This window comes from Lactuca sativa, chromosome 4 (assembly GCF_002870075.4).
Source record: "Lactuca sativa cultivar Salinas chromosome 4, Lsat_Salinas_v11, whole genome shotgun sequence".
Lineage (NCBI taxonomy): Eukaryota > Viridiplantae > Streptophyta > Magnoliopsida > Asterales > Asteraceae > Lactuca > Lactuca sativa.
The window spans coordinates 128,109,262-128,123,781 of NC_056626.2; the positions used below are offsets into that span (position 1 = coordinate 128,109,262).

At 35.0% G+C, this 14,520-nt stretch overlaps 1 protein-coding gene and 1 long non-coding RNA gene across 3 annotated transcripts; one reads left to right on the forward strand and one right to left on the reverse strand.

The window, feature by feature from the left end:
• Positions 1-8,176: 8,176 nt before the first annotated feature.
• Positions 8,177-9,778, reverse strand: LOC111911806 (uncharacterized). 2 transcript variants are annotated; one of them, XM_052770436.1, is made up of 3 exons: positions 9,640-9,778; positions 9,085-9,407; positions 8,177-9,019 (listed from the first exon to the last, which is right to left on the reverse strand). In XM_052770436.1, exons 2-3 carry the CDS (start codon positions 9,401-9,403, stop codon positions 8,313-8,315), a joined length of 1,026 nt encoding a protein of 341 aa, XP_052626396.1. In that variant the 5' UTR covers positions 9,404-9,407; positions 9,640-9,778; the 3' UTR covers positions 8,177-8,312. The 2 variants fall into 2 exon arrangements, with proteins under 2 accessions (XP_052626396.1, XP_023763320.1); XM_023907552.3 differs by having other exon boundaries at positions 9,597-9,734.
• LOC122197351 (uncharacterized) lies at positions 8,468-9,883 on the forward strand. The gene is made up of 2 exons (XR_006190683.2): positions 8,468-8,607; positions 8,900-9,883. It is a non-coding gene; the product is annotated as an uncharacterized LOC122197351 (long non-coding RNA).
• Positions 9,884-14,520: the final 4,637 nt, after the last annotated feature.

The following is a 14,520-nucleotide window of genomic DNA, read 5'->3' on the forward strand; positions in this document are numbered from 1 at the left end:
GGGCCAACCCCCGTAGGAGCCCAAGCTCTATGCTTTCACTTTTTCGAGAGCCACAAGTATCATATCACACAGTTCTTTTTCGCCAGATATAACTTTGAAGTGGCTTCTAATTTGATTGAACTTTGATTTGTACTTCGTTTTGAACTTGGATTCTTCAATCTTCATTTTTGGAATTTCTTGAGATTTCTTCATTTGAGCTTTTGAAATTCTTGATTTGGGTACTAGATATGGTGTTGTACCCCTATTATTTGTTGGGTTTGACATGCCTAACATGTATATTGAAAATGGTCAGACTAGGGTACCTACTTATTTTAAGTCTCCTTCCAAAGTTGTTATTGAGGAATTGGAACCTGAGAGTGTGTAACATCCCGAAATATCAAGAGTAGAGTAGAAGGGCTAAAAGAGTAAATTGGGAAAGAGTGACTCGGCGAGTCCATGGGCGGACTCGGCGAGTAGAGTCGCGATTGGGTCGTGTGTTAAGTAGCCGACTCGGCGAGTCAGTAAGATGGACTCGGCGAGTAGGCGCTGAGTGGAGAAAACCCTAATTCTCGGGGTTGAGCCCTATATAAAGAACATTATGTTTTCCTCCCAGCCTCTTCATTCCCCCTTGAGTCCCAGAAACCCTAGAATCGTGGAGAAGCACCATTGTTGAGCAATTGGGAGCTTGAAGAGGTGGTTGTTGAAGAGATTCCAAAGAAGAAGAGGCTTGGATCAAAGGGCTTTGCAAGGATTCAGGATAATCTTCTCCTGAAGCTTCCTTTTGAGGTATCTTTCCATTGTTTGAGCTGCTATTGTCTAGATTCTTCATTTTGGGGGTGTTGAGATCATATCCTTTGGATGTATTGGAGTTTAGAGGCTAGATATGAGGTTGCTACCTCAGATCTGGGATGGAGAAGAGTTAGAATGCATGAAAGTCCCTGTGTTGAGTGTTGGATGAAACTATCTTGTCCCAAACCTTAGCCCTAATGTGCAAAATGCATAGATCTCTTTGGATTCACGTAAAGTTTGCCACTTTACGTGATGGATGAGTTGTAGGAGGCTAGATCTATGTTTTGGAGCAATTGCATGGCCTGGAGTGCTTCTGTATGGATTCAGACCGATGGTACTCGGTGAGTCACATGGGTGGACTCGACGAGTTGCTTGAAGATGGACTGGAACTCGGCAAGTTGTATGAACAACTCGACGAGTAGGATGAAGATTGCCTGGAACTCGGCGAGTTGTATGAACAACTCGGCGAGTAGGTTGAAGATAGCCTTAGACTCGGCGAGTCTGTTCTTGGGCTCGGCGAGTCTTGTCGAAGAGTCCCAATATTTTCTGGTCGAGTCGAGAATCGGTGAGTCAAGGGATGACTCGGTGAGTTGTGTGCGAGTGGACTCAGAGTTGTTGAACTCGACGAGTCTCGGGGTGACTCGGCGAGTTAGGTCGCGGATTGAGGGAAGCTCTGAGTATGGGGACTCGGCGAGTCATCGGGTTGACTCGGCGAGTAGAGTCAGTCAGGGGTTGACTTTGACCTTGTCTTTGACCAAGGGTTGACCAGTGGTTTCCAGGGGCATTTTGGTAATTGTTGATTGTTGTTTTGAGTTCAGTGCATTGGCGGTTGTCCAGTGGTGGAGATCGTATCAGTGATCGGAGTAGTTCGAGTTATCTGTTCAGTCGGCAGTTTCGAGGTGAGTTATCCTCACTATATCAACAGGGTCTAAGGCACCAAGGCCGGCCCTTATCGGATTGAGATCCGGGTAGTTGTTATTATGTTGCTGCTTTGATATGTTTACATCCTGTGAGTTAGGATGGTATATGTTAGAGACCTGATTGAGATCGGTATCCTGAGAGATAAGGAGATGTTATGCTAGTGACCTGTTAGGTTGGTATCCTGGTTAGGATGATGATATGCTATGTGATCTGTTTGATCTGCTTGTTGACTGTGAAGTGCTATATGATTGTATGTATATGTGCACATGGTTGTTTGGACTGGAGTTAGGTTGAGGCGGGTCCTGCTGCGTGCTGTAGGCCAAGATACCCTGGGCGGACCGGTTGTCCCGAAGGCCCAGCGAGCGGTCCGGATAGGCTGTACGCCCCGAAAGGGCGGACCAGACGTGCCGAAGGCTCGGAGAGTGGACCAGATAGACTGAAGGCCCGGTGCAGGCCGACCAGTCATACTGTAGACTCAGAGAGTGGACCAGGTGGATTGAAGGCCCGGGACCGGGCGGACCAATCACACTATAGACTCGATGTATGTGGATAGACTCAGAGGGTGGACCAGGTGGACTGTAGGCCGGTGCGGCGGACCAGTCACACAGTAGACCCGAAGTGCATGGCTGTTCTGTGATCGGATATGTTATGGCATGTTATGTGTGTATGGTATTTGTGGTTGGTATTTTGGGGATATCTCACTAAGCTTTCGGGCTTACAGTTGTGGTTTCATGTTTTTCAGGTTCTTCAGGAGACTGTGGCAAGGCGAAGGCGTGATCGTACCGCTCCTCATGATTTCGTAGTATTGCGATTCTGGGAACACGTTAAATGTTTTGTATTGAAAACCTTTTTGTAAAGATTTAATGGAATCGAGATGTTTTTGAAAAAGTTAAAATTTGTTGTACTTTTCGGTCGTTACAGAGTGTGTCACGAGAACTTAATAGAAAAAAACATTGTAAAAGAGAAGTAGGATCATGTAGTAGAAAGCTTGATTTAAATCACCCTGTCAACTATGTTGTTGACCAGTCACATGTAATAGATGTGGATAAAAGTCATGGTCATTCCAAGGGTGTAGATGAACATGGAATTTTAAACAAGCAAACCAAAACTATAGGGAATGACATAGTTCATGAAGAGTTAGAAGTTATTCAAAGTGATGATTGTCGTTTTGTAGGATTTCATGAAGATGAAAGGAAAAGAATGCTTAAGGAGATGAGTAAGTCAACTACATGCTCACATGGGGAGATCTATTTAAAACCGTGTAGGGTGGGTCAAAGTTTCAAAACAAAGAAGGAAGTTATGGATTACATGTATTCACATGCTATAAAGCAAGGAGGTCCTTATACTTAGGAAAAAAATGATAATATCAGGATAAGGGTGAAATATGGAGGTGTTGTGGGTGGTGCCCATCAACTAGAAGTAAAGTAAAATGCAAGGGGAAAAATGTGATTAGTAAAAAAGGAAAATGTCCATGGGCAGTCCAAATCTAGAGGCCAAATGAAAATCAGGATTGGTTGGTGAAAACAGTACAAGATGCCCATAAATGTTTGCAAACGGGATCAGTTAAAGCTTGTACTTCCAAATATTTAGCAAACTTAATTGTTCCACAAATTCATAGTAACCCTAGAATTCCAATCAAAGCTTTACACGAGGAGTTGTGTAATAAGCTGGAGCTTGGTATGTCAACTCAAAAGGTTGCTAGGGCAAAGCAAATGGTTGAATGTGTCATCAGTGGTGACTACCAACTACAATATGGGTATCTGAGGAATTATGCTTCGGAACTGCAAAACACTAATCCTGGTACAACTGTTAGGATAGATGTGTATCCTGAAGCATGCTTGTCGACTACTACAAGAACTTTTAGAAGGATATATGTATGTCTATGTGCATTGAAGTTGGGATTCAAATTTGGGTTAAGGGATTTCCTGGGAGTGGATGGTACATTCTTGAAAGGCCCATATCCTGGGTAGGTACTAACTATTGTGGGTCTAGACTCAAATAATGGAATATACCCTGTAGCATATGTAGTGGTAGAGGCAGAAAAAACTAGTTCTTAGACCTTGTTCATGGAACTGTTAGGAGAAGACTTGGAATTCGGAGCAAATTCAAATTTTACCTTCATTTCTGATAGACAAAGGGTATGTTTCACTTCATTATTTCTCATGTTAGTGTAGCACTTTCTATTTTTATAATTGAAACTGAGTATATTTGTATTTATTAAGGGGATAATACCAGCAATTGCAAATGTACTCCCCAATGCAAAACATAGGTTTTGTTTGAGGCATATTCAGGAGAATATGAAGAAACAGTGGAAAGGAAAAGAGTTGATTGTCAAGGTTTGGGAATATGGTAAAGCAACAACATTAAATCATTTTAAATATGCAATGGATGATTTGAAGAAAATTAATGATGAAGCTCATTCTTGGTTGTGTAAGATTCCTGCAAAAACATGGTCTAAATCTCACCTCAATGGTATGTCACTAACAAGTTGTTGAGTTTTAATTTTTTTTAATATGAAATGTGTGATTTTCTTTTTGAATATGTTTTACACAGGTAGGGCACACACTGATTATTTGTTGAATAATCTTTGTGAGGTATTCAAGGCTAAGATAGATGAAGGTAAGGATAAACCAATCATCACCTGCTTAGAGTATATTAGAGAGTATCTCATGAAGAGAATATGTGTTGTGCAAAAGGAAATAGATAAGTGTCAATGGGAACTAAGTACCACTGCAACTATAATTTTAGAGGAGATTAAGATTGAAGCAGCAAAATAAGTAGCTAAGTATAATAGGATAGGAAAGTGTCATACGGGTCTCTACGATTATAATTTTAATTTTATTTTATTTTTCTAAAATATAGGGATGTTGTATAACATGACACGTGGCAAAGTGGCAATTTAGAATAGAGACATGTGGCCAAAATGGTTTTTGTTTATTAGAGAAGGGAGACAATTTTTTTCCATTTATTTTTATTTCATTTAACCAGTTCAACCTGTTTATTTTGACCGGTTCAATCGTTTTTTCTAAAAACTGGCCAGTTCAATCCGGTTCAGAAATTGGTGTAAAACCGGTGATAGTTGAAACACTCCCTACCCCAAACTTATTCACTTCACCAGTGAAATCATCACCATTATTTCCTCTGTTTCTCATGGAACTTATAGGTTGGGTGGTAACAGATTACAAAGAAGAAAGCAAAATCTTAGTCAATGGGTTGCAAGTTTGTTTGGATCTATTAGAGAGAGTTTGATCCATATAAAAAAGAAGAAAAAACTTAGTAATGTGTTGATTTCGGGTTGAACTAAATCATCAAAGACAGAGCTCATCCAGCACATCAAACAGAGATTGCAGACGGTCCAGAGCCGACAGAAAAGTTATGCCAACAAACAACGATCTGAGTTAGAGGTCCAGGTCGGGAATATAGTTTTACTGAAGGTATCACCTTGAAATAGTGTTATACGCTTTAAGAAGAGAAGAAAGTTGGGTCCCCGATATATATATATATATATATATATATATATATATATATATATATATATATATATATATATATATATATATATATATATATATATCATCGTTACCAATTATTAATTTTTTTTCAAAAACACCCTTAAACCTAAATTATTATTTTTTTCAAAAATGCCATTAAACCTAAATCTAATTTATAGCGATCTTGGTTGTTATAAAATAACAAAATTACAAGTTTTTTTCTTCTAATTTAATACAATCGTTACAGGCTCAAAATATATTATCTTATGCATTTCACATAAAGAACTACAGCATGACGTACTCTTATGAAAATATTAGGTATGAGACTAATGTATTACATAGGTTTATTTAAAAGAAAAAATTAAATATAAAATTTTAAACATTTGGAGAAGTTTGAATTTATAAGAAAAACATGAAAAATATTAAATTATAAAAATTAAAGTGTTTTTTTCTTTAAATTTAAACAAATAATTTAGATAAATAAATAAAAAAAATTAATGAAGCTTTAATTTAGTAATTTTGAAATCAAAATAAAAGTTCATTAAGGAAATTAATATGCATTTATTATTGTATTGAAATACTATGTGAAATTAATAAAATAAAAAAAACTATAAAATAATATGTAGAATAAAAATTAATTCAAAATAACCATAAAATGATATTTAGCAAAATAAATGAAACTGTGACAAATGACAAAAAAAATCATTTCTTATAGTAGATTTAATTGTCATTTCAGCTTATATAAAACAAATAAATTATATAAAATATTACTTAATTAAGCACAATTTAATAATATTAATAAAATCGCCACACATGTTGGTTGAGGAGACCAAATCTTAACATATAACATGATGAGACAGCAAAATGTAGCAAGGACAAGACATACATTTATTTTACAAAACTTATTTTTTCAATTGTTACAAAATACGAGATCCGTTTATCATTTAATCAATTCATACGAAATATCTTTTAAACCATTTAACATTGTTTCATTCTAAATAGGTTTTACATAAAATGGTAGAAATAGTGGTATATTTGTTACATTAAATGGTTAAATTTTACAAAAAAAAAATGTTAAGCATCATGGTTTGTTACATTAATGATTAGTCGAAAATATTTTGTATGAACGGATAAAATGATAAAAATATTTTGCACTTTAGGGGAATTTTAGAAAATCTTTCTTAATCAATGAAAACAAATTTACTACTGTCACATTCTCATTAACTTAGACACATGTTATTTTTTAGTATTTTTGAATAAATGTTTTTTCTATTTATCATTTTCTCATTTTTTTTTATCTTTTCTTTATTAACACATCATATTTACATCTCAATTAATAATTACCTTAACTGAAAATAACCAATAAATCAAAATATTACTACTCATATAATATTTAATATGTTTCTTTTTTAAATTCCAATTTTAAATTTTAAATTTTAATCTAAAATTTCAAATTTAAATAAACTTTTGTTTAAACCTTCATATTTAATTTTTTGTTTTATCCAACCCTAATAATATACGGGTATCACAACTGGTGCTATTATATTTCACCATTTTATTTGAAATAAGTTTTTTTTTTTTTTTTTTTTTCAGAAGAATCATATTTCTAAAAGTTTTCTAAAAAGATCATTCATCTTCATGAAACCTTTTTAAAGTTCATAATTATTTAAGAACAATGTTACCGAACAAGAGGTTCGTGATTTTATATGGGCTTGTGGCTCAGATAATTATTTGAAAGTTGATGTTATCATGCATTCATTCTGAATGAATTGCATCCTGAATGTATTTTTCCCGTAATAAAAAACTCACTAACAAACGTCATAACATCAACTTTCAAATGGTGAGTTTTTTATTACGAGAAAAATACATTCAGGATGCAGTTCTTTATGTAGAAACCCTATGAAAATAAAATAAAATAAAAATAAACGTGGAAAAAACCTATAGTTTTGTATTCATAAAGTTTTCGGTTCGGTGACCATTTTCACCTTAATGGTTAACAAACTATATAATTATTAGAAAACGTTTTATTTTAAAAAAAAAATGTTTTTTGAAAACATTTTAGAAACATGAATTATTTTTCTAGAAAAAAAAACATTGATATTTCAGATAAAATGGTGAATCAATGTTTTTTCCGAAAACCCTATTTGTTGTAACTGTTTTGTTGCAGAACTTTCACTTCATTTATAAGTAAAACGAACAAAATTTTAGTCATATTATGTTTATAATTGGTTATAGACTTAGATCAGTAAACATTAAGAAATTTAGTTACATTAACAACACATAAAATGAATTAGAGTATATTCAAAACGTCTACAACCTCAAAAATCGATTTCAGAAAAAACATTGGACTATTATCTATATGTGTTTGGCAGCCATCCCGATGGAATCTGCCTTTGATTGGTGGGGTAGTCTCGTGCATAACAGCAAGAGTAGTGATAATGTTTATGAGGCTAAAACACAAAGATCAATCCATCCTACTCAAAACCATAGCAAACAAACAACCACTATTCAAAAGATAATATGATGGCCCCTACATCATTTACTCAAGAGTACTTACTTCTCTTTCCTTAAGATATTACCTTATTTGCCCCTAGTGTGAATCGATTTACAATTTTTCACGATGTGGGTCAGTATAATTATTAATGAATAAGTAAAAAATATTGCAGAAATTGTAGTCATGTATAATTATACAAGAAACACCGTATCATTTGTTTCAAGCCTAATGTAGACTTCTCAAAAGGGTATAAACTTTATACTGTAAAGAGACAACTGAATGGAATTTCTGAATGCTTCCAAAAAAATGACCATTCCTAGTGAGAGAAGATAGTGATTTTTGAATGAATTTCTATGTATTTCCAAATATGTAGGGCCCATTAGTGTCTTTAGTGTAGTCTCTTCTCTTATTATATATAATAATATCCCAAAACATTAACTTATAACCACAAAAAATCAAAACCACTTTACCCTCTTCTAAATCCAAATACGATACACCAAAATTTCTCCACCCTATCTCTCCTTTTCAATTTAATCATTTCAACAGGAATACAAAAATCTTGCATAACTATTAAACAAATGTATGCTTAAATCATTCAAAAATAAAATACAAACAACACATTACGTAAACGTATTAAATTATATATCAGTTTCTGGCACCCAAACGCGAAGGAGCTTGTCATAAAAGGAACAGGTGGCAATGACGGTTTTACCCTTTTTGTCTATACTCCCTCTATACCAATCTGCTCCATAAGCAAGTGATTCATGCTTATTATACGTTTCAACTACTTTGACTTCTTGACTCCCGTTGACTTTAACAATAGCAAACCCATTGTGCATACAAGCTGCAAGGATTAATCCAGGAACAACAGAATGATTCTTAATTCTCCAAACTCCACCTCCTAAACCAATCGATGCCTCAATCACAGGCCTTGTAAGTGACCTCACATCCCATATTCTTAATTGTTCATCATAGCTTCCAGTGAATAGAGTGTAGGGGTTATGGGGGGATTTTGAAATACAACAAACACCCATTTGATGGGATTTTGAATTTTGAAATGTTGTGGAGGAAGGACTGTTTCGTAAATCCCAGCCCTTGAATTTGCAATCGTCTGAACCGGTATAGACCAAATTTGGTTGGTCTGGATCGAAAGTTGTAGCCCAGACTTCATAATCATGTGCTTTCCATTGTTGTAATGTGATTGTTTTGGTTTCTTGAAATGCAGTTAGTGAGATCGATCCATCTGAATGGCCTACTGAGATCGATGTGGCTGAAGGGTTCCAATCCAAGCATAGACACATACAGGAGCTAAGTTTTTCGCTACTTACCTCTTTCAAATCATTCCCTACATATCAATTATTCATCAATTACATATAGCATTTAGCATTTGATTATATCAATTTAACGTACCATTAATGGAGCTTTGTAAGTGATGAATCTTCAGGAAACCATCAGCATCGGCTTGAGCAAGCAATGGACGTGTTGCTGTTGTTGTTGTTGTGTTCACTGGGTTCCATTTCATATCAAAGATACCAGCTGTCTTCAATCTGTAAAGCAAATCGACTTTTCCCAAATCGACATTGAAAAGGGAAATGCTTCCTGATCTAGTTGGATGATCACCTTCTTGTAATGTGTATGTTGAAGCAGCTAGGACATGGTGGAACGAATCGTGGGGGCAAAACTCAACGACGTCGGCGTTTCCATCTAAGTAGCAGTGTCCCACGTCCATTGACCTAATTCATACGAGAATAAATCAGATGTTGAAAGCTGGAATACAGTCGTTTAATAAGCAGAAGAGAGGAGGAAATCAGAAGTTTATTTAGTTTCGCTTGGACATTTCATCGAACAGATTGTAGGCGTGATGATATATGATTATATGAAAGAATTCGGAATTGTAACTACAAGGGAGCCATAGTTGCGACCTCGATATGAAAGATTCGAAGTTACAGAAGGCCCGAAATCTACCGTTGAATTAACAGGGATGTAGTTGGCGTCGCCGGCGCCAAAGCAAAATGTCGGCGCTCGTTGCGAAAAACTTTTGGGCAGAAAAACGAGAATATTGAGCTTCAGAAAACATGGGCTTTCTACAAATTGCTTAGTGGGCTTGAAACAACATTGGTTGTTACCTGTTTCATTAGAAACCGATTTAAAAGGGATGTTATTTGCTGAAATACAAGGGATTTTATGGCTGCTAAATGGGCCTACTGCATGCCTCTGACTAAACCATATTCTTTGATTCTGACCCAACCGCTGAAAATGATTATTCTATCGAATAAAATATTGACAAAACTTCAAAAATAGTCCTTGTGGTTTCTGAAAATATCAAGTTTAGTCTTTAAGTTCAAAAAACCTCACAAATGGTCCCTGTGGTTTCAAAATTTTTAACAAATGGTCCTTCCGCCTAACTCCGTTAGCTTTCTACCGTTAAGTGAGGGGCATTTTCGTCATTTCAATACACAAGGACCATTTATGAGGTTTTCTCTATTTAAAAAAGAAAAAGAAAAAAAATATAATTATGTAATTAAAGGGTCTCTCTCTCTCTCTCTCTCTCTCTCTCTCTCTCTCTCTCTCTCTCTCTCTCTCTCTCTCTCTCTCTCTCTCTCTCTCTCTCTCTCTCTCAAGTCAAGCTGAAATTGAAGCTTGTACTTGCCATTGAAATCGATCCATTTTTTCTTTCTCCTTTCTTTCATTTCTGTTTCTTCTTTTGCTTTTCTTAATTTCTCTTATCAAAATTAAAATTTCTTTTACAAAGAAAAAGGATCAACAATTGCGAGCTTTCCATAGCCACTAGTTCTTTAACCTCATCACCGCTATCGTCGTTTACCTCATGCCCTTTATCACTTGCTCCATCTACATGCGGATCGCCTATATCTCCTTTCGTTGGTTTCTCTTTCCCTGCCCCTATGTATTCCCCTGTAACCCATAAACAAAACACTGAATTGATCCTTTTCTTCTTTCTCCTTTCTTTCATTTTCTATTTCTTCTTTTTCATTTCTCTTTCTCTTCACATATGTATTCTTCCTTTATAAGCCATAAACGAAACATCAACGTAACTTGAAATGAAAAACCCAGGAAAACTAAACTCAAGCTAAATCATCGTTGTCATCCTCCACGTGAACTCGAAACCATAAATTAGAACCTGAAATCAAAACCATAAGGACAACAAGAGGTAGAAATAGACTCAAAGTCCGAGTTTATGAAGGTAGATCCAGACCATCCCTACGACCCTACCTCTTCGTCTATTTGTTTCACCGGTAAAGACAACAAGAAGGTGGGTGGTGATCAGTAATTAGAAAGATAAAGTGAAAAATCAAGATCGAGATCGGGAGAGGGAAAGACATCCACATTTGTCGATTTCTTACAGTTCTGATAGATATTTCTTGAAGTTTTGATTTCTTCGTCGATTTCACAAACCATAAACTTCAATTTTCTAAGAATAAGTAGAGAAAATGTATTTGTAGGTGGAGTTTCAATGTTTTTTGAGGTGAGGGAGAAAGACAAGTGTGTGTACGGAGAGAGAGAGAGAGAGAGAGAGAGAGAGAGAGAGAGAGAGAGAGAGAGAGAGAGAGAGAGAGAGAGAGAGAGAGAGAGAGAGAGAGAGAGAGAGAGAGAGAGAGAGAGAGAGAGAGAGAGAGAGAGAGAGAGAGAGAGAGAGAGAGAGAGAGAGAGAGGGTGGGCCCTTTAATTAAATAATTATATTTTTTTTCTTTTTTTTTAAATAGAGAAAACCTCATAAATGGTCCCTGTGTATTGAAATGACGAAAATGCCCCTTAGTTAACGGTAGAAAGCTAACGGAGTTAGGCGGAAGGACCATTTGTTAAAAGTTTTGAAACCACAGGGACCATCTGTAAGGTTTTTTGAACTTAGGGACTAAACTTGATGTTTTCGGAAACCACAGGGACCATTTTTGAAGTTTTGTCTAAAATAAAATAATTGTATCATTCCGGATATATGTACTTCAAAAACTTCTTATTTAAACATATTCACTTCAAAAATTCAGCAATGAAAGTTCAAAATTTCATATTTATGCATCTAATTTCATATTTCAGCAAAGTAATATAATCAAATATCTAATTTCTGCATCTAACATCATATTTCAACAAACAAATAACATTTAATTTCTGACTTATGCATCTAACTTTAGATTTCCACATCTAATTTCATATTTAAGCAAACTAATACAATCAAAAATCTGATTTATACATCTAACTTTATATTTCAACAAAAAAAAATAATAATAACATCTAATTTCAGATTTTTTTTCATCTAATATCAGATTTCAGTAATGTAATATTGTAATAGCATAAAAAACTAATTTTTGCATCTAATTTCATGTTTAACCAAACAAAGAACATCTAATTTTATAATTTACAAAACACAACATGTAACTTCATATGATACCTCTTATTAGAAAAAAAAAAAAAAAAAAACATAAGAAAACATAAGAATAAGATGTATCGAATTAACAACAAAAAAAAAACAGAAAAATCTTACCAATTCGAAGTTGTAGGTGGCGGACGACAGACTGACAGATGGCGGAGGAAGGTAGTGTGGAGGTCGACAAAGGTTTCTCCAGAGGTGGAGAGAGCTCCGACAATTTCTCTTTTTCCTTTGTGTCCTTGGCAACGTTCAACTCATAAACTAATTGGATTTCCTTCTCGGCAACAAGAGTAGGAAAAAAAAACTTACCAATTTGATGTTGCAGGTGGCGGACAATGGGTTGACAGTTGGCAGAGATCGACGAAGGGAGGTAAAAGAAGCGAGAAGGGTTAAAAACAGGAAATGGTTCCAAAATTAATCAGTCAACAATTTTTTTTATGAGATAGTATTGGACCGGGCAAGAGGCTTGATATTCTTATCGGATCCTATAAGCAAATCAAATAAGTTAATCAAATATCTATTAAGCTTACTGAAATGTCAAGAAAAACTGTTTTAAAAGGTGTTGTTTTGAAGAAAAATAATAATAATAAAAATAATTGTTTTAAAAGTGGTTGGTTTGTTTGAAATGTAACTTTTCAAATTATTTAAATGTCCATTAAGTCCAATGAAATGTGAGAATTGTTTTAAAATGGGCTAATTTTTATATGAACTATTTTAAAAGATATTGAAATGGTATTTTTATAATAGCAATATAAATAAATATTTTATAGAAACAAAAAGCAAGAGAAAATTGATTTATCCCTCTATTCAACTACCCATCCAAGAGCATTTGGCTTCACTTTATTTTTTATTTTTTGATACGGAGGATAATATCTTTTGGCAGCTCAATCCTCATGGTAATAATTATGCCAATTCTGCCTAAAAATCTCTTCAGGTGATCAAGAGGGCCCCTTTTTCAGTAGATAAGATTATGATGAAAGTTAATAAAATGCTACCTTATGTTGGTCGGATACTATGTTGTAATTTCTAATTTAAACATACTTTTTATTATTGACTAAATTACACAAATCATCTCTGGTTTAAGTGTCAAAATACATGTTTAATCTTTATTTTCAAAAATTAGCTCGGAACGTCCCTGGATTGCCATTTCATTACACGGTTAGTCCTTGTTGTCATTATCCGTTAGTTCTTGTTGTTTAAATCCCACACGTGCCTTGCACGCATGAGTATTTTTGTATTTTAAGATATTTTCGTCTTAGTTAACGTTGGTAACAAGATATTGGGTCCCGCCTTTCCCATTTCTTTGCACAAACTAACCCCTTCCCTCGTCATATTATTCCAATCCTCCTACAACGGAACCACCACCACCTTATTCCGTCTTCTCTGGCAAGACCGCCAGTAAACCACCGTCAGCTTTTCACCGAACAAAATTGTTGGAAATTCAAACCACTAGATCTAAAGAAAACCTGAATGTAAATCAAACAAAAATAAGATCTGAACTTAATTGTTGGAGAAACTAGATGTAAAGAAAGCAGCAAACCAGATCGATGGAGAAACTAAGAACTCATCTTTATTTCTTGAATGTTAGAATGGTGCCCTAAAATTTTTGAACCGATCTTGATTCTTGACCCATTATGTTTATAGATCTTGATTCCTGAATTAATCTTGATTTTTTAAATACCTAAAATGATCTTGATTTTCGACTCGTCATGTTTACAGAAGGATCTATAGGAGAATGTTTGAATGTTGACGCCTTCTAACTAATTTTCTTTTCCGGTATAATGGATTTTTCACCACCACCAACGACGCTAGAACCATTGTTGCGTTCTTTCCTCTTCTCCCTCTATACTTTCTAGGTTCTTTTTGAAAATATATTCCCATTGTTTAGAAGCATAAATGATTGTGTCGAGGTCGAATCAAAGAATATTATCCGAACTAGGGCTAACTGAAGGTTTAATTGTGGGTTTTACCACGGTATCTTCTTTATCAGGTGGGTTGTCGTTGTTTTAGGAGTTGAAATGCTGAAGGGAGAGGAGGATGCCACTAGAAAATAATTCATTGGCAGAATGGAGAGTGGTTTGTTGGGAGGATGGGTTTCTGAACATCCAGGTTGTGAATTAGAAGCGCTTCTTCTTCTGTCATTGTTGTTACTTAAGTAAATTGTGGGAGTTTTCATGAGAGATATAAAGAGAACAAGGTCAATGTTAGAGAGAGAAAAGAGGGCAATGTGGGACCAAGGTTTTTTTATTATAATAAAAAGAATAAAAATATATTTAAACGTTAGACCTTAAAAAACAAAAATACCCATGTGTTGAAGTACATGGGCCACTTAAATGGAAAACACTAACGAGTAACGACGATAGGGACCAACCGTGTAAGGAAATATCAACCTAGGGACAGTCTAAATTAATTTTATTAAATAGGGACTAAATATGCATTTCGGCACCTGGACCAGGGACGATTCG

Excerpts from the sequence above, each read along its gene's own strand:
- LOC111911806 (XM_052770436.1), bottom strand. The coding sequence starts at position 9,403 with ATGGACGTGGGACACTGCTACTTAGATGGAAACGCCGACGTCGTTGAG. Across the intron at positions 9,020-9,084 it reads CTTACAAAGCTCCATTAATG|GGAATGATTTGAAAGAGGTA; the intron begins GTACGTTAAATT and ends ATTGATATGTAG.